Genomic DNA, 20566 nt, shown 5'->3' with positions numbered 1-20566 from the left:
ACCAGTAGAGCACTTGAATAAGTATAATCTGATAGGGTCAATGCTGCACAGTTGCTGTAAGGGAAAATTGTGCCTCTTCAGCCTGCCAGACTTCTTTGAAAAAAGTTAATAAAAGTAGATAAAGATGACCGGCTGGACATAATGTACTTGGATTTTCATAAAGCTTTTGATAAGCTTCCTCATATTAGACTACAAAGAAAATGAATGACCACAGAATAAGGGGCAAAGTATAGTTATGGATAAAAAATGGGTTACATTGATGGGAAATGGTCATAGTGCATGTCTGCTTCTCAAAGTGGAGAGGACCAGGAGAAGAGTTATTTAACAATAAGGATTCTGAGGAGGAGTTTGGCAATGCTTTGGCAAAACTTTCTGATGCTGTAAATTGTAATTATTAAAAGATGTGCAGATTGTGAGAAACACCAAACAGATTGAAACACATTGTGGGGAAATGGGCAGCACAATAGCAGATAATATTTAATTTGGACAAATAAATATATATTGATGGTTAAGTTCCTTTGAGCAGGGACTGTCACTTACTATAACTGTCTATGATACAATATCTACCACACAGAGGACTTAATCTGGTCTAGGCTTCTAAGTGCTACCACAAAACAAATAACAATAATAATGCTGATTGGCCAAAATAGTCAAAATTTCTCCTGTATGCTAAATATTACATAACAAAAAATGAGATAACTTTATTGGAGCACTATGCACACATTTAGTCACTTCATCTTAACAGTATATTGAAGATTTTCACAGATAACTTGGTAGGCCTTACACATAATGAGAATTTGCAAAAATAATTGTTATTTATCTTGGAGAGGAAGGATGTGCTTAATTGAGATGTAATGGGTGCAGGATGAACTGCACCTTAGATCCCTGCTAGTCCCTTTCAAGTGGACCCTTAGGTGACCAGCCTAGCTTCCTGCACCTCACTCGGGGTGCAACCACATGCGCCAGCCACTCTCAGACTGGATCTGTGGACGGCAGCTCCCCTGGTTCCCAACCATGTTAATAACAAATGTCCAACTCTGTTTGGGCACCTGTAAAAATTTCCCATTAGGAGCTTGTGACAGCATATGTTTGTATTGAGACAGAAATAGTATCTAGAAGCAAAACATTATTTATTCATTCCTCAAAGGTACAAAGCATGTACAGGTAGAGAGCAAAGGGTAAACCCAGTCAAAGGCCTACATGCATGGGTATTCCTTATACCTTTGTAAATTCCTTCAGCCCAGCTAATTCCATATCTGGCAGGGAGAAAGCAGACTGATCTTGGTGCAGTTTCTATCTCTTTCCATTTGTGTGTGTTTGCCAGCCTGTTAGCTTTGTTCTCCCACACACTGGATAGTCCCTCCTAGCTCACCCAAACCTTCTCCCTTCTCTAGGGTCTTTGAGATTTTAGATCCCCAGGGGAAGAATGAACCTTCCAACCTGGATGGATCCCAACAGATAATTTCTTTCCCATTGATGGTCCAGCCATTGTTATCTTAGCTGCTTTGGAGGTGTGTGGCTGAGGATGGCTTATCTTTGCCATTGTTTCATTTCCGGTTGGATTTGCCCTTTTGATTTAAGCATGTTAATATCAAACAACCTGAGTGGCATATGATACTTATAAAAAACACGACACATAACCCTTTCATTGCCCACAAGAGGTACTCAGGAAAATTAATCAGTCCATCTTTTTATCCTCTCCCTAATACAAAAATAAGGGGTTATTTGTAAAATTAAAGCAAAGTGCATTTAAAACCTATGTAATGAAATACTGTTCTGTGCAGTCTATAGTCAAGCCAGGGCACTAATTGTCTCTAGAGGGCATTGAATCAAATACTGAGGCTTGATTTTGTCTAAATGGGCTGGATACATAGCAATAAATAAATATTAAGGGATTAGAGAGAGGGCACTTGATTCACCATTGCCCTTCACCTTGTGTATTCTTTTAAACTTTGTAGAGTGGGCATAAAATGACACCAAATCAGAAAAGCAGTATTTTACACTAACTTTTCACAGGTGTAAATGTCAACACACAGTTCATGGCAATGGAGAATCAGGTCTTGGGTGTCTATATACTAGTCAGAAGTGGGGAATGGGCATCAGGACCGCTTGATTTTTATTTCCAGCGCTGTCACTGTCCAGTAGCTTTAGTCAAGTCTTAAGGGCACCTCATGGCCATCCTGGCCTTGACACTTCACTATTGTTCCCCAGTCACTGAGACTGCTATACAGAGATACTTCAGGACCTGTAGCAAAGAGCGGGCTGTGGGCAGTTTGTGCTGCTGTGTACTCCATCTTCTGACAGCTGGAGGGCACAAAGATCCAAGCTAGTGGAACCAATGAAATGATTCTCTAGCCTGATATCTTCAAATATCCTGTATTCTAGCCTAGTCAGTTCTGATTAGGGTGACCAGAAGTCCTGATTTTACAGTGACTGATATTCAGAGCTTTTTCTTATATAGATGCCTATTACCCCCCATCACTGTCCCAATTTTTTCACATTTGCTATCTGGTCACCCTAGTTCTGATATGTCTTAATTAAAAAATATTCTTAGCACTTACATAGTATGCAGTCCAACAGTGGTTTTCAATTAAATATCTATTCAAATGAACAGATGCTTAAAAGACAGCACGATTTCTACCAAAGTCGGTTCAGGGCTGGGAGCCAGAAACTCCTGGATCCTAAGGCTTTGTCATAGACCTGCTGTGTGGCCTTGGTCAAGTCACTTAAGACAAAAGTTTTCAGGCTAAGGTGCCTAAAGTTAGTTACCTAGGACCAAATTTTCAAAACTGACCTCTAAAGCCTCAATTTGTGGATGTCCAGCTCTGGACATCTAATTAAGATACCTGAATGCATATTAGGTATCTAGCTTTATGAAAGGTAGGGCCTAACATACTGTTCCTTAGTTTCCCCAGCTGTGATAAAAGAATAAAAAATATATATAGTACCTGCTGCTAGGTATCACCCAAATTGGAAAAATTGAGATAAAAAGATTTATTTTTATATCTTGAAATGGAATTTAGATTTTAAATATCTTGGGAGGAAAAGTTGAAAGGAGGAGCGCTTGTAGGTTTTTTCTGCACATAGTACCGATTGAAATTCATCATTACAGCTGTGTTCCCAGTGATCCAATGCCACCACACAGCTGACCTCAGCTCAGCTCTAGTTGTAATATGAAGATGTTATGTGCACAATCCTCTGAGGCCACTGACAGTGCTGTTCTGTAGGTAGGTCAGCAGATGCTGCTGAAGAGTAATGTAGCCATCAACAGTCCCTGTTATTGTTGTATAAGTCCAAGACACAGAGTGAAGACTGTCCCTGCCTTGAGGATCTTGCAAGCACACACACAGAAAAGACAGGATGAACTAGAAAACCCAGAGGAGGAACAATGTGGAGGGAGTGGGAGAAAATGTTTGGTGGTTTATTTTTTTTTTAAAGATATTTAAAATTTTAATGGTCCCTTGTCATGAGCAACATGGAAGAAATGAGATTTTTAGGAAAGATTTAAATAAGGACAGGGTGTGGCGGTTTGGAGAGGGTATTCTATGTAAGGGGCAGCTTCAGTGCAGAGACTGAAGTAGGAAAAAGAGATAAATGGGGCAAAAGGCTGTCATTCAGGGAGTGGAAAGGGAAGGAGCTGTGATGATAGATGAAGTCTGACAAGGTGGAGCCTTTGTGGAGGGACTTTAAAGTAAGAACAAGAAGGTTCATGTAGATGTAACGTACGTGCTTTATACTGCAGCATTTGACTTTGTTTCTCCCAAAGAAAGGAAGAGAACCAGTGGGGACAAGAGATGGATTGTAGTTGAATACTCTGTGTCTCTGCACACATGCAGAGGGCAGAGCAGGGCAACTCAGCTAGAAGGGCCCAGAAACATCCAGAGATGGGGGTGTGGAAGTTACTAGACATGCTCAGTAGCTGTTTCTGAAGCTACATAGGAGGTTTTCATTGTAGGCAACTCCCCTGCAAGTCATTCCTCGTCACCCTCTGATAACTGAGCCAATCAGAGCACATGGGAAAGATTATAAATACGGGTGCTAAAGACAGCCCTTTCAAGTCAACTCAGGGGCTGAATTATGAAGGACCAGGAGATGTGTTTGTTGTGAGGGCTGGGTCCCAATCCCTGTACCACTTTGAATACAGGTCAGTAGCATTCCAGATTTACTTACTAAGGAAGCCTTCCATTAGGACCACCCCAGTGTGTTTGAGGGACCTGAAGAGGGACAGCTCGATGGAGAGGGAGGAGAGCAGTTGTTACCCCTAAGGACTACAGAGCAGTCTGCGGAACTTTTACCTTTAGCCATCAGCTGACTTCTTGAAACTGGGACTCTGTCTCAGTTAAAGAGAGAATGGAGTAGAGGTGAGGGAGGTAAGGGTCTGTTCATTCTTAACTGATTTAGTTGAATTTATGAGGAGAGGATATTGCCTTTTGGAGTGAAAGCCTTGCAGAGATCCAGGGAGCAGATACTCACATGCTGATCCCAGCACGTGTACCACTTTGCATACAGATTTCTGTTTCATCGGCAACTAAGAGCTCTTAACCCAAGGGCTGGAAAGCTGCTAGCTATGGAGATCCTCAGACTGTTTGTTTGCTGACAGGATTCTGAAGTGTTTGAAAGGACTGAGATTTTGCCATTTTCCCCAAGCTCTGAAAAGTCCATGTGACACATGCTGCATATTATAATCACACACCATAAAGATTGAGAACTCATCTATGAGAGAAGATTAAAGGGGAATATATTTAAATTTGTGTGCTAAAATATAGAGTTGTCGATGTTAAGTTGAAACCTTATATTTGAATACATGTAATAGCAACAAAGTGGGCTATAAGCAACACCAGTTGATTTACTGTTTAATATCTTTTGTTTAAAAGTTATTCATAGTATTCTAAATACTATTTATGTTTTCTACTGTTTATACTGTTTGTTTTCTTTGTATCTTAAATCTTTGTTTTACTAAGAAAGTGTATGATATTTTCTCCATGAAATTGACTGGGAATTATTAACATCCATTTATCAATATTTTACATACAATAGTCCTGAGGTATAACTCTGTGGAATGCTTTCTGAAAAGTCCTGAAAAGACAAAACGCTGTGATTTGGTGAAGAGCTAAGCTGAGAGATGCAAGAAGAGGTGTATGTGTAACAGTTACACATAATATTGCATCAGCATTCTCTTATCTTGTTACACAGAGACCCAGGGGGAAACAATGGAAGGATTCATGTAAGTGGGTGAGAAGATTGTCATGGGCAAGGAAGATGTATGGAGAGGTGCTGGTTGAAAAATATGAAGTTCATTTTAGCCATGTTAAGATTAAATCTTTGGCAAAACGTCCAGGAAGAGTTGTCAGATAAATTCTGAAACATAAGAATGAACAGAAGGGAAAAATCTCAGAATGGAGAGGTTGATTTGGTGAATCACTAGTGTAGTCATCTAAGTAAAATGGAGTGACGGGGGCACGTAGAGGGCTCTGAGGTGGATGGTTGGGTAATAGAGTGATAGGATTAAGCATCAAATCATGACCTGGGTTTTATAGAAGGGAAAGGGATTAAGAAGGAGTAGCACGCCTGCTTTCTCCCTTGTACCAACTATCCACATCACAAGCAGCAATATTGGAAGGGAACAGGCTCCCCAGGGCTGATATAGCCCCACCCCCTCCAGGGTGGCACAAGAGAGTGAGGAGTGTGTAGACTCTTGCTTCCACATCCTCAGTATATCCTGTTAACTGATAGCACATCAGGGTGCATTCACGGTGCTAGATCTAGATGCAGTGCAGTTTACTCTCTCCACAGAGCAGTGGGTAGACAGGGGGAGATTGACTCTATTCAGAGCATAGCTGTCTCCAGTCTACTCCAGGAATAGCACAACGACCTTACTCTGTGTGAACCATTCGGTCAGGATCTAGCCCTCTGTATATTAACTTTTAAAAGGGCAGGACAGAGCTAATGGTGAACTGTGAGGTTTGTGATATCAAAGTGATCTAGCAAAGTGCTGTGAGACCTGAAGAGATGTCCATATGGCACCTCACTAACACCACATAGTTGCACAGTCCACGCATCTTTTCTCTGTGAAGCTAACTATACACAAGTTCAGTTTGCAGCTGAAGTCACAACACGCTGTTTCATGTACAATGTTCTAGGTAATAAAATGAAAGGACTCCATGCTTATAAAGCTACTCTTTATTAAGAGAACTATTTGCAGAGATGCTGCAACTGCAGCTAGCGTTCTAGCCATGTACACACAGGCTGAGTTCCTAATGCCTGCTCCAAACTCTTCCCTCTTACCACCTGTTCTGCTGTCTCCATGTTCCATGCAAGTTGCTACATCCTTGCTTTTAACAATTTTTGTTGTTGTCTCTTTTTTGTGCAAATGTTTGCTGAGACCAGAGGTTACCCTAAGGACATGCTCACCCTAAGGACATGCCCTTGATCATCAGCCTTTTGCAGCCTGTTGGGCCTCAGAGTCCTTCAGGTGCCCTGATCTTCAAACCAGATTCCCCCTTCTTGTTTGTGTTATTGATGTTGGTGGGGTATTTGCTTCCAACCTGTTGCTACCTTATTCTGTTGAGTGGTGTCCTTTTGGTCCTTGTATTGCTTCTTCTGACTCTCCCACATCAGGTCAGCTGATAGTTGAGGCTCTTTCTAAATCATCCTAGTCCTGGCTTTGATCCTCTCTGTTTGGATGTGCTGGCTGTCTGCCACTACTACACAGTTATCTTCAGTTTTGTCTCCACCACTGTCCTGAGTGTGTAGCTTCTTCATGTGACTGTCCCATTGTGACTGTGGCCTTTTTCCATTTGTTTGTGTGGTTATTTGATGGTTGGACCCGGACCTGCTCACCTATATGTAGTGGCTGTGACAGATATTGCAACCCTATGCAGTATCTTTGGGGAGCATTGTATTAAATTTATGAATGTTTATGTAGGGCTGTGTTCTACACCATGGTGGAGGGTTATCACAGCTCCTACTGGAACTAAAAACAGTGCAGGATGATTAAGGCAAGTCACTGAGACTAAGCAATACGAGTGAGGTACTACGTCCTGAAGTAGTTTGCATATACTGGTTTAATCTAGGTTTTTCAGAGACTAGGGGACCAAAAAAAAAAGGCTTCTGATATAAAAGGATGAGCTTGAACTTACGTGGGGCCTTATTTCTGATCTAGAAAATGGACAGGGCCTTCTGTCCAAGGGAGGTCTCAGCCTTTGCAAAAAAAGTTGGGAAGACTAAGAGCTCCATAATGCTGATGGGAGACTCCTGGTCTGTTTAGTGTGTGTAAATCTGTTTTATTGTTTATATATGTTTTCTGTGTAATGCTTTTACCTTAAGAATAAATATGCTTGCTTAGAAAGAGCTGTGTAGTAATTTGTAACTGGTGGCAATATGCTGTTCTATACGTTGGAGAGAAAGCATAGATGCTGGCCTTTAGGCGGATTTGCTTAATGGGGATATCACAATGTAATGAGGGAGTTGTGCAGCCTTAAAACTCCACCTAGAAGGAAGTGGGACAAAGGTGATGATAGGTGATGGCAGGAAATGTGATACCTGACTGTGAACTCCTGGAGTGGATCATGGAGGGAGGGGATACAAGTGTAGCAATCTGAATCTATGACAGTAGCCTCAAGTCCTTGGTTGCTTTGTTGTCGTGGGCTGCCTGCTTAGCTTGGCATTCTTTTAACGGTTTCTGTCCTCTTCGAAGTTTCTCTGTTTGGTGGCAACACATTACTTCTAATGGGAAGCAGAGTCTTGGTTCTCTGGCCTATCAGTCCCTGTGCTGATATAGTATATGGGAGGGCATTGCTAAGGTCCAACATTGCGAGGTAGGGATTTTTTCCTGTCTATTTTGCCTTTGCCATCAGTCTCTTGGCTGACTTTACTGCCGTTGTTTTGTGGGTACCAAAGGGAAGATGTTTTGTGCTCAAATTCCTATTTGGGCCAAATCATTTGAATTCTGCTACAGTACTGTGGCCCATTGTCTGCACAGAGCATGTCAGATATGGCATACCTTGCAAAATGTGCCTTCCGTTTCCTGACCACAGTTCTTGCCAGACTGTCCATTTCCTAGAAACAGGAGTAATAATCCATAATGACCATGTAGTTCCTGCAATTAAAAATTATCAGGTCTGTTCTGACCTTTTCCCAGAGCCAGGTAGTGATTCATGAGGCTGTAGAGTCTCCTTCTGTTGATCGGTAAACTGTTTGAACACCTCACACTGTTCTCTGCACACTCTCAATTGGGCTTTCATGCCTGGCCAGTAGATATGCTCCCTGGCTCATCTCATGCATGCCTCTGTCCCCAGGTATTTAGCATTTATCTGTCTCATGATGTCAGTTCTTAAATCTGCTGGGATTACTGCTCAGTCCCCTTTAAACAAAACACTGTCTTGCACAGTCAGCTCGTCCCTCACTGGGTAGTAGAAAGTAACCTCTGGTAACTTGCTCCTTATAATCTGGCCAACTTTAGAGTACAAACTGTTTTACCACACGTAGCAATCCATCCTGTCTGGTGCTTTATTGGATTGCCTGGAGCTTCCCATCAGAGTTGGGAAAGTATTGTAGCATGTATTCTATTGCCTGTTCCACAGAACCATTTGTGTCGTACTCTGGAGGAGATGCCCTGCTCAGTGTATCTGCCACCTATAGTGACTTCACTGGTTAGAACCTTATCGTCACGTCAGAGAGTTCTGGAGTTTCACTAACATTCATTATAGTCACTTGGGTGCACTCAGCAGCACTTTCTTCATGATGCTTTCTAATGGTATCTGATAAGTCAGCACATCCACCTCGTTCCCAAACATGAACTGATGGAATAATTTCATTCCAAAAAGCACAGCCAGTAACTCCTCTTCTGTCTGAGCTTTCTGCATCTGCCAGGGCTCTACTAGCAAATCCTATGGGATGCTGGCTTTGCATCAATGCCACTCCTAGGCCTCCTTCAGAGACTTCACAGTGTAGCACTAGCTGCTCTGCAGGTCCGTAGTACTTTAGGACTTGTGCCTTTTCTTTCTCTTTTAAATGCCTGTTTTTAGGTCACTGTCCATTCCCACACTGCATCATGGTATGCTCTGTTCAGTGCTTTTACGAGATTCTCAGTTTACCTAACGGTATCTCACCAGTACTCGGCTGCTGATCTATTCTGTGCTATTTTCAATGGGTGTAATGATGCCTTTTCTTTGAAGGATTGCCAGTTTCTTCTTCAGTGGCCCCACCATAGCTGATAAAACTCCGTGTTTTGGTAGTCTCCTAGGCTGCAGTTGGGGTTCTATTTCCAACTTCAATTTTCTCTCGAGGTGTCTATCTCCTTGAAAAATGTCCTTATATTCTGTTAGAATGCTGGCCAGGGACCACCGTGACTGTTCTCCCTCATCTCTCATGTTGAGGATATTCTGCTTTCCACTGCAACCACATCCCTGGTTTGCACTGTCCAGCTGCCCAGCAGAGAGTGGTACTCCTTGTGTCAGCTACTATAAACTCAAATTATAAACATTTCTTGTTTTATGGGTTTCTTATTGAGAGCCTCAGAATGGTTGCATTGTATAGCATCAGCACCTGGACACATTTCTCCAGTCTAATATGACTGCTTAACAGTGTTGCTGGGATTATATTGCAGCTGGGTCCACAGTTTAATACAGTTTAATACCATAGTTGCAAATCTGACAGTAGAATGGCTGACACTCTTTTGCCGCGTGTATATACTGAGATCTGCTGAAGTCATGCTGCAAAAATTCTTCTCATTTAGAAGTCTCTACATCCTCAGTCACTGCTGATTTTTTCCACACCTCTTACACTGTTGCCCAAAGACTGGACATTTTTCTTTCTGCTTTTTATGTAGCTTTCCACAGGATACGCTAAACCATGATGCCTGCATTCTTGGCTGGGCTGTCACTGCCCTGCTTCCTGGGTTTCTTTGGCTTCTTTGGCTTTGTACTTATTCTGCAGTAATGACTGTCATTATTTTGATCTGTTTCCTGGACAGGTCACCTGTCCTTGCTATTTGGAAGCATATCTCTAGGCATTTTCTCTGTCTCTTTCAACAACCTTTCCTATGAACTGGAATCCTGTCTTTAATATGGGAATCTTTAATATCTTCAAAGTCACATGTGGTTGCCAGAGTTCTCAGCTCTGGAAAGTAAGGGGGATAGACAGACTGAGTTCTTGCTTCCACTGCTTCCATTCTTGTTCAAAGTGGTTTTACACAATGCTTAATTTGTGCCAGGACTGAGCCCTGGTATCTCTGGCTTGGCAGTTCATAGCCCTGACATCTCTGGGCTTGCCGCATCACTTATGAAAGTAAAAATATTGCTTGAGCCCCAGCGACTAATTGGTTATGCCCCAGCATCTCTTTCATTACAAATTAAGTACTAGTTTTATATCTATATCTATAAATTGGTCTACCTGTCTAGCTCTATAGAAATCCAATACTCCTTGTGGACCTCAGCTGTCCATGCTGCTTGTTTGCTCTGTTTCTAGTTGCTACTTTTCTCTGTTTCTAGGTGCTACTTTGCTCTTTTTCTAGGTGCCTGTTAAACACTCTCTTCTTTGCCATGGGTTTCACTAGCTTGACCACAACCACCATGTTTCATGTACTTTATTCTGAGCAGTAACTTGAGAGGACTCCATGCTTGTAAAACTATACTGGCTCTTTAATAAGACTTTAATAAGTTAAAGAGATCCTGCAACTGCAGATAATATTCTAGCTACATGTTTATAGACTGAGTTCCTGGTACCGCCTCCAAATTCTTTTTTTCTGATCCTTCTTCCAAGTTCCATGCAGGTTGTGCTATATGAACAGATCTTTGATTCTTTGTTTCACCAAATTGCAGAGGGAATATATAGAAAAAACCTAGGATATTTTGAAGAGCCTATGAAGCTGAAGCCATAAATAAAAATCTTTTCCTCCTTGAAAGCACCTAAAAGATTAAAAAAAAAAAAAAAAAAAAAGAGTGCTAAAAATTCCCTGAAGAATCTGAACAGACAACTGAAAGAACTCTCCAGAGTGACTTATGTTGCTGTGAGAACCTGTTGATAAGGAGTGATATAGAAGTGCATTTAGATAAGGTATAGTAATTGTTTGGTTAATGAAAGTTATTTTGATCTATTTTCCCTGTATAAACAAACTGTTTTCCCTTTCTTATAATGTGTAAATAAGTCACTCTTGTTTTCATAACCTGTCTGAATTGTGTGTATATATTTAGTTAATAGTGTGTTCCTAAACTTAAGAAGAAACTTTTTTTTGTAACTCTTCTGCACCTTGTCCAAATTAATTTTTAGCACATCAGCACCGAGATCAGTGCCAGGTAATCAATCATTAAAGTCAATGGTCTTATGCCAGAAAGGAATTTGGCACCTTGCGTCTGCTGCTCATATCTATGAGGAAGATTAATTGAGAGGGGAAGGCTCTGCAATGTGATGACCCTGGATTTCTCTTACCATAATATGAAGGGATGTGGATGATAACACTGAGCACTATATACCAGTCAATAGGTATTATTTGATGGTGGTGTAATTCATTAAAATTTCCATCTAAAAGTAAAACACTAAATTCCCTTGTTTATGTTTGGCTTTTGGGGCAGCAAGAGCCAGCAACAACAAACTTGGGTATGTGATAAGAAGTACTGCACGGATGTGTCTTGATTGCAATGCAGAATTGTGGTTTTCCCACATACTTGAAGGCTCTAGATAGATTTTCATAGCCTCTCCAACACATTCACATTGATACAAGATTTATTCAAAAGATAAGTGGGGATTGACTTAGAGTATTATATGGCTCACTAATAATGATCATACTATGCTGAGCATTGTGAAAATGAAGCCAAGTCTTGAGGAAAGGTTCTACTGCTCTGGATCTGTTAACTGCTGCTTCATAGACTCTCCAGATGTGGAAATGCTAAGTGGCTGAGTGAGCATATCTGTACACACACACACACACAGGCCTAACAGTGTTAAAGTCCGAAAGTAAACTTTAGTAGTCAAGAGAATCACGTGAATTATGGATACTCCATATATTCTCAAATATTTGCATGAAAATTAAGTTGGTATCTTGTGAAAGAGCCATTCTTGCTCTTGTATGTTTCACTTGAAATTAAAAGGAAAGGTACCAATGTTCCTCACATCAACACACAAACATTACAGAAAAAAATGGCTGAGAATGCCTTCTCAGTTATTGACAATTCAGTAACGAGCTAAATGGAGACAGTAATCTGTGAACAGCCACTGACTACCATGTGCAAGGAGGCAGTAGAATCCATGCTTAGAGGCAGAAAAAATAGGTGCCTATTTTTCTACTGCAAAACTTTAGGCGTTAAGTGAGTTTAGGCAGCTACTGGGTATCAGAAGGAGTTTTATGCATCCTACTGGAACCTAAAACTGCAACTTAGGAGCCTAACGCCTTTTGTGCATCAAGGTCTTTAATGTTTCAGTTCCCCATCTTCAAAATGGGGATGAGAATACGCCCTTTCTGTCTTTTCTATTTAGAGTGTAAGCTCTTCAGGTTAGTAATTCTCTTACTGTGTGTCTGTAGGACATCTATTACAATGGAGCCTTCTAGGAGCTACTTTAATATACATAATAAATAATGATCATATACATTAATAGCATAATTGAAGTTAGATAAATAATATTTGGAGACTGACACCACTTCTTCCAGTAAAAGCAAAGCCCCTGGAGGGCTGCTTCCAGCCAGTGATCTGCAGTGGGTCCTGGGGAGTGCCAACTGGGGTAGAGACAAGGGGACTGTAAATAGGGCTTTGAAAAAACCCTGAGCATTAGCTGATCTCCCACTGGGAACAGTAAGATTGCCCAGGAGTGGGAGGTCCTTAGGGAGCCGTGGGGCAAGAGATTCAAAAATACTCTGGCTCAAGCACAAGTTGAAAGTTAGTCGACTACAGATGGACATGAAATGAGAGGTTAGCCATGGATCTAATATAGTAGAAGTGAGAGAATGAGCGGCACAAAGGGAGTGGAGCATGGCAAAGAATCTGCCCCATGATCTTCCTAGGCTGTCAGTCTGACCCCATCTTCCTCATCTTTGATTCTCTCCACTGATAACTCTTTTCCATCCCACTTAGGCCGCAATTCAGCAAGTTACTTAAGCATGTGTCTAATATAAAACGTGAGTAGTTCCACTGAAGTCAAGGGGGCTGTTTATGTTGCTGCCATGCTTTAAGTCACTTGCTGAGTAATACCTTTGATATGTCTTGAAAACCCAGTTGTTCCACAATGCCCACAATAAATGAGTTGTTAATATTCACCATCTTATTTCTCTTTCTTTAATAAAATACACCAAAACAACACATTAACTTAGCTAGCAAGATGTGCATATATCTAAACTGCAGTGCTGTTATTGTGTTGGTGTAACCCTCATGCCTCCAACCACATCTCCTCAATATTGTGTCATCATCCCACATTGTGTTATGACTGAAATTCAGAATATAATCTCTTTGTGGGGGGGACGTATTTTTCATTGTCTTCTCTGAAGCACCCAACATAAAATAATATAATAGTTAATGCACTGGAGCAGCAAGGATCTGTGTCCATCTGGACGGCCAGGAAGAAAGGGAAACTCTCAGAGATGAGAACACCCCTCCCGTCTTTGTAGTAGCTAGAAAGGTAGAAAGGAGATGTATCAAATGGAGTTGTAGAGGGGCATAGAACCATCATAGTGCCATGGTCCGGAATTTGTATCATTGAACTAAAATGTGATATTGTGTTGCGTAATTGTGTGCATTTGGATGCAGTGTCACAGCATCAGGCCTGTGTATATTTTGTGTCTGCAGCTCGTTGCAGCAACTAAGGCTATGTCTACACTACAGCACTAATGTGCATCAGCTTAATGCGTATTTTAGAAAGCGCTTTACAGAAAGCGCTGCAGACTGTCCACACTACGGTGCTTGATCCGCTTTATTGCGTCCACACTGGAAAACCGTACTTGTAATTAGAGAGCAGTGCAATGTGGGAAGCTATCCCACAGTGCAACTAACCATAGAGGCTGTTGTGATGAGTGTCATCGTCCCAGGATGCAGTGCTGCTTCCCCCACTATCTTCTCCCCACCCCCAAGCAAACAGGAAAAGGATTTTCGTGCCATTTTTTCATTCCCCCCACCCACGATCGCCATTGCTGCAGAGACATGGAGACAGACGAGTTGTGTGCTGTGATTCTGAGCATGACAAATACAACCCGGCTTATCCTGGATTACTTTCTCAGTGAAGCAGTAAGTGAAAGTATGTTTATCACCACTGCCACTCTGCGTGCCCTGATACAGGCAATAGATACTAATAATGACCGATTGCTGCAGGCTATCACGTTTCATCTGCAGTCAGTGGACCGCAGGTTCTGGTGCAGAGAAACCAGCACAGACTGGTGGGACCGCATTGTTATGCAGCTGTGGGATGATGATCAGTGGCTGCAAAACTTTCGTATGCGGAAGGCAACTTTCCTTGGACTGTGTTCACAGCTGGCACCATCCCTGAAGCGCATGAACACTCACTTGAGACAAGCTATGACGGTGGAGAAGAGAGTAGCCATCGCTCTCTGGAAGCTGGCAACCCCTGACTGTTACCGCTCTGTTGGGAATCAATTTGGAGTTGGTAAATCTACAGTGGGAGCTGCTGTGGTTCAAGTGTGCAGTGCCATCAATAGACTTTTGCTAAAAAGGCTTGTGACTTTGGGAAACGTGCAGGACATAGTGGAGGGGTTTGCTGCGATGGGGTTCCCAAACTGCGGTGGGGCCATTGATGGGACTCACATCCCCATCTTGGCACCTGCACACCTGGCAACAGAGTACATTAACCGCAAGGGGTACTTTTCCATGGTCCTTCAGGGGCTTGTGGATCACAGGGGTCGTTTTACAGACATCTATGTGGGGTGGCCTGGGAAGGTGCATGACGCTCGTGTACTTCATAACTCAGGGCTGTTCTCTAAGCTACAGGTGGGCACTTTCTTCCCTGACCAAAAAATTGACATTGGGGGTGTGGAAATGCCCATAGTGATCCTGGGGGATCCTGCTTACCCCTTGCTTCCTTGGCTAATGAAGCCCTACACCGGTCACCTTGACAGTGACAAGGAGTGTTTTAATAAGAGGTTAAGCAGCAGCAGAATGGTTGTAGAATGTGCCTTTGGGCGTTTAAAAGGTAGATGGAGGAGTCTCCTCACTAGGCTGGATATGAGTGAGAAGAACCTCCCTTCTGTGATATCTGCTTGCTGTGTTCTTCATAATGTGTGTGAAGCTAAGGGGGAAAGGTTCCCCCAGGGTTGGGATGTGGAAGCAGAAAGACTGGCTGCCAATTATGAGCAGCCACCTGCCAGCAGTACGCGTAGAGCTAATCGAATAGCGATTAGCATTAGGGAAGCTTTGAAAACCAGGTTCTGCAATGAGATACAGAACTGATTTATTTTCATGTATGTTCTTTGGCTTGGATGTCCCCCTCACCCAAACCCCCCCCCCCTTTGATAGATGTGCCCGGCTAATGGCACCAGAATTTGTAAGTTTGTTATTAAACACCATTTTGAAATACAGGAAAACTTTATTTCTTTACAGCCAAGTAATGGGAAAGGGGGAGGGAGGATTTCCTGCTCTATCTCCAGGGGTTGGGTGTGAGCTCGCTGGGGTGGAGGACAGCTGGGGCTGCATCCTGAGGAGTCGAGCATGAGACCTTGTGGTTGCAGGAGAGGTGGAGGGCACCACAACAGTGGTTTCTGGAGCATTCTGGAGTGTCTGCAGCGGCACCGTGCCCTGCCTCCGATCGTGACGATCCACAAGATGCCAGAGCACATCCAACTGCTCCCTCAGGACTTTCAGAACCTCTTCTGAGGTGCTGCGCACAATCGCCTGAGTTTCTCTATGACTATCTATAGCACTGCGGATAGTCTGGCTCATGCTCTGTCTCCATGTTCGTTGCTCTGTCTCTGCTGATGTTGCTACGCTCATGAGTTCAGAAAACATATCTTCTCTGTTTTTTCTTTTTTTTCTCCTAATCAGACTTAGTCTATCAGCTGCATTTCTTAAGGGTCGGTCCACTGCATAAATGTCTACAGAATGAAATAGAAAAAACAGGGTACACATATTTAGAATACTGAGTACAGCCACAGAAATGTAACAGTTTGAAAAAGGAGTGTATGGAACATAGTTTCAAAAAGTTGCATTCAAATCATCTTGCAACAAATGTAACATCACATCATTTGCTAGATACAAATTAAATATATTGCCAATTACACAAAGTTGTTTATGAAACAATGTATCTGCCCTCCCCCCAGCACTCATAGCTCCACTGTGGGGAGAAGGAAAGGGAAGCTATGCAGTCCCATACCTGGCAGTTAAGAATTTGGAAAACAATGAACTAGCTAGTGGTGGTGTTGATGCAAATTACCTGCCGGGGGGGGAGGGGGAATCCTCCCATGGCTGTTCGCAAGAAGAATTCCTCTTGGGTGTGGCCAGCTGAAAGCGGGTAGGGCATGCCTGGGATGGCTGTGCATTGGAGCCACATGTGTAATGAGTCTGTTAGGGCTCAACAAAGAAATGTTTCTTGGGAGGGGGCCCAAAGCCTAGTCCCAGCAAGAGGGTAAGGTAGAGGTAACAGAACAACCAATGGTGAAATATGTGTCACCATTGAACTAATAAACCCTTACAGCCGTTTGTAAAAAAATGTATAACATTGTTAATTCCTCAGTGAACTTTGCAAGGAAAAAGCCTGGCAGCCCCCTGCCCTTCCCCCCCGGCCTCATGGCTCCACGGTGGGGAGAATAAAAGGGAAGGTTTGCAGTCCCATACCTGGCAGCCCCCTGCCCTTCCCCCAGCAGTCATGGCTCCGTGGTGGGGAGAAGGAAAGGGAAGCTATGCAGTCCCATTGTTGGCAGTTAACACTTTGGAAAACAATGACCTAGCTTGTGGGGGGGTTGCTGCACGTTACCGGCCGGGGGGGGGGCGGGGGGGAATCCTCCCATGGCTGTTTGCAAGAAGAATTCCTCTTGGGTGTGGCCAGCTGAAAGTGGGTAGGGCATGCCTGGGATGGCTGTGCATTGGAGCCACATGTGTAATGAGTCTGTTAGGGCTCAACAAAGAAATGTTTCTTGGGAGGGGGCCAGGGAGGGGGCCCAAAGCCTAGTCCCAGCAGGAGGGTAAGGTAGAGGTAACAGAACAACCAGTGATGAAGTATGTGTCACCATTGAACTAATAAACCCTTACAGCCGTTTGTAAAAAAATGTATAACATTGTTAATTCCTCAGTGAACTTTGCAAGGAAAAAGCCTGGCAGCCCCTGCCCTTCCCCCCTGCCTCATGGCTCCACAGTGGGGAGAAGAAAAGGGAAGATTTGCAGTCCCATCCCTGGCAGCCCCCTGCCCTTCCCCCCTCCCCCGCCTCGTGGCTCCGTGGTGAGAAGAAGCAAAGGGAAGCTATGCAATGCTAATAGGAAAGAAAACTCACCAGATGTGCCTTCCATGGGATCATTTGTGCTGTCCTGTGTGCTGGTGGACTGCTTGGGGATCAAGATTAACTCCTGTGATTCTGGGAGAAGGGACACTCCGTTCTCATGCTCCCTGCTTTCCAAAATTTCATCCTCCAAGGTTTCATCCTCATTACTCATGGACTCAGAAGCTGCGGAGGTATCAATGCTCTGTGGGGGCATAGTGGTGGGATCGCCCCCAAGAATAGCATGCACCTCATCATAGAACTTGCATGTTTTGGGAGAGGACCCAGAGCGCCTGTTTGCTTCCCTGGCTTTCTGATAAGACAGTCTCAGTTCCTTGATCTTGACTCTGCATTGATAAGCATCCCTTTGGTGTCCTTTCTCCAGCATGCCCTGGGATATCTTCCCATAAATGTCCAGATTCCTTTTGCTGGAGCGTAGCTGGGACAGGACTGTCTCCTCACCCCACAGCCCGATCAGGTCCAAAACTTCTGGTCTGCTCCATGCTGGAGCACGTTTGGGCTTTCCTTTAGCCATGCTGAAAACAGTAGCCATGCTGAGAGGAATGGGAAAGCTCTCTCCACGCTGGCAATGAAATCAACAATCAAATCTTCCCGGGGCTGCTTTGGGGGCGGGTACTGAAATGGGGCATGATGGGATACACTCCGGAGGCCAATTAATGCGCATTAAGTCAGATTGGTCCACACTTGCACTACTGTGCAGTAGCTAATGCGCTTCAGGTGCTAATCCTCTTGGCAGAGGTGGTCTTATTGCTGCGCATCAAAGTGTTCCTTAATACGCATTAACAACGTGCTAGTGTGGACGCAGTTATTATAAATGCGCATTAAGGGACTTTAATGCACAGTAAGCCGCCAGTGTAGACCAGGCCTAAGTAGCTCTCCAGCACCAGGTACTACTGTTTTTTATGTTTATCAGCTAAGATTTTTAAAAATCTGTTTATTAATTCTGTCACTTCAAGAAACTATAGCACACAGACTTGTTGAACCTTATGCTTTATTTTAAAAGTTTAACAAGGAGCTCTTAAAGCTTTTTAATATATTAATATAAGATTTTTAATAAAATTATAGGTAGCCATGGATGAGCCTTATTGAAATTCATAGCCAACACTAATTATTTTTTAATTAAAAATGAGTATGGGGATTAAAGTCAAATTTCAACATTTTACATACATTACAGAGAAAAGGTGGGTCAGATAATATCTTTTATTGGACTAACTTTTATTTATTTCTCAAATATTCTTTACCCACAATGGATTTTGCATTTACATATTCTTTGAACCACAGAAATATCATATAAGGTATCTCCCATTCTGCTGCTTATGTTGACACTGAAAGCCTGCAGACATGCAAGGCTATTGTTATCATGAAAATCAGATTGCATAAAGCTATTTCTCTCCCCTTTTTGCTTGATGTCAACAACAGGTCAAAAAGATGAGGGCAGGCTTCTGTAACTATTTCAGAATGTGGAGAATTCTGATGCCTCTCAGTCTAAGCATCATATTCTATTGTCATTCAGGACACTGTGCTCACTGGTACCAACATGCTGTAGTAGTAATAACTAATAGAGTGGTTGCCATTACAAAATCAGCACTTACTAGCATTTACCACAATGTTGAGTGTGAGATACTGCAGGTTTCTCCCTATAGTTATAAAAAGGAAAAACACTTCAATATCTAAAATAAACAGTTCAAAAATGTAAATTTTTAATGGTGGTCATTATATTTTGACACCTCTCTGTATAGCACATTGCCCTAAGGATTGCAAAATTCTTTACAATCATACATCAAATAACAACAATCTGTGATAAGTACTTTTATCATCATTTTAATCAAGAGGAAAATGAACTCCTGAATGAATTGCCTATGCACCAAGTTACTGATAATGCTGAGAGCAGAATCCAGATCCTCTGATTTCAAGTCTTGTGCTTTAACCACTAAACCACACTCTCTTTATTGTATCTGTAAGCAACATCCTTTGCTGGTGTATCATTCTCTGTGTAATGTAGCATTTCCAAATACATCTTTAAATATTCAGTTATTTTTCTTTAGTTTTCATTTAGGCATCCTTGTCATACCACTGATAGGCTGAAATAGTAGCTCCAATTTACTTTATCTATGAACTGTCACTCAAGGCTATGTTACATGCTTCAATTAAATCTCTTCTAAATCCTATTAGTGCCAAGAGGAAATGCTTCAGATCAATCTATTTTTTTTTTAATGCAAACAAAATGCAAGCATCCTACTCCAGAACAAATTACCCTGTGAAGACTGATCATTGCAAAGATGGATCACGGGAAAGATGTAATTTTTCAGAGTTTTATGGGGAGAAGGGAAGCAGGGTTATCTTTCCAAACTGTAGCATGAGATTAACCTTGTATCCTCCATCTGCTTATTTTTTAAGAGCCACTGCTTTGGGAGAAATATTAGGGATTGATCCTTCATCAGAGAAGTTAATAGAAGTTTAATTAAAGAAATAACTAGTTATCATAGGTTTCAGTGGAAGGAGGGTTAGCCTTTTAATACTACACAGGAAACAATTTGATGTATAAAGTGAACCTTACTACCTGCCCTGTTGTACCTTGCTTTATAGAGACAATAAATACTATTATCATCTATATATTTAACTTCATATTACTTGTACAAACATTCACATTCTACAAAAACATAAACTTTGTCCATTACAGAATCTAGTGGTGTAACATGAACAGAAATATAAATGCTGAATTTTTCACTCTGATGTTTTCAGATCCTTTTTCTATTACACTTGAATTTAGCCATTGAAAAAAGTAGTATTCTGAAAGTACATGACAGTATGCTGTTGCTATAGTTCACACAGGACTATGTCATCTAAATTTAGTCCTGCACAGTCTTAAGGCTTCCATTTTAAGAGATGTTCCAGAAGAGTAGCCATGTTCGTCTGTATACAGCAAAAATAACGAGAGTCCTGCAGCATTTTAAAGACTAACAAATTTAATTTCTGCAGGCATAAGTTTTAGTAGGCTGAAACCCACTTCGTCAAATGTAAGGAATAGAAATCAGAGAGGAGGTATCTATATACATCTAAGGGTGAGGAACAACAATGGGGAAGTTAGATATGGGCAAAGTCCATTCAGTTAGAGTAGTTGAGGCCTATTCACAACCATTGATT

General features: G+C 42.2%; 2 protein-coding genes across 3 annotated transcripts in view; one reads left to right on the top strand and one right to left on the bottom strand.

The window, feature by feature from the left end:
- KHDRBS2 (KH RNA binding domain containing, signal transduction associated 2) overlaps positions 1-20566 on the top strand; it is a 542753-nt gene that overhangs the window by 58915 nt on the left and 463272 nt on the right. The window lies entirely within an intron of this gene.
- LOC137164622 (uncharacterized) lies at positions 15528-17954 on the bottom strand. Its single transcript, XM_067565526.1, has 2 exons — positions 17417-17954; positions 15528-16024 (listed from the first exon to the last, which is right to left on the bottom strand). Exons 1-2 carry the CDS (start codon positions 17952-17954, stop codon positions 15528-15530), a joined length of 1035 nt encoding a protein of 344 aa, XP_067421627.1.

Source organism: Emydura macquarii, unplaced genomic scaffold (assembly GCF_026122565.2).
Source record: "Emydura macquarii macquarii isolate MOO-44397 ecotype Brisbane River unplaced genomic scaffold, CSIRO-AGI_Emac_v2 contig_2680, whole genome shotgun sequence".
Taxonomy (NCBI): Eukaryota; Metazoa; Chordata; order Testudines; family Chelidae; genus Emydura; species Emydura macquarii.
The sequence above is the reverse complement of the archived record's forward strand: the minus strand, read 5'-3'. Positions and strand labels throughout refer to the sequence as shown.

Bases quoted from the DNA above. Each gene is read 5' to 3' on its own strand.
- LOC137164622 (XM_067565526.1), bottom strand. From the start codon at position 17,954: ATGGCTACTGTTTTCAGCATGGCTAAAGGAAAGCCCAAACGTGCTCCA. The intron at 16,025-17,416 runs GTGAGTTTTCTT...TTCATTCTGTAG, and splicing joins TCCCATGGAAGGCACATCTG to ACATTTATGCAGTGGACCGA.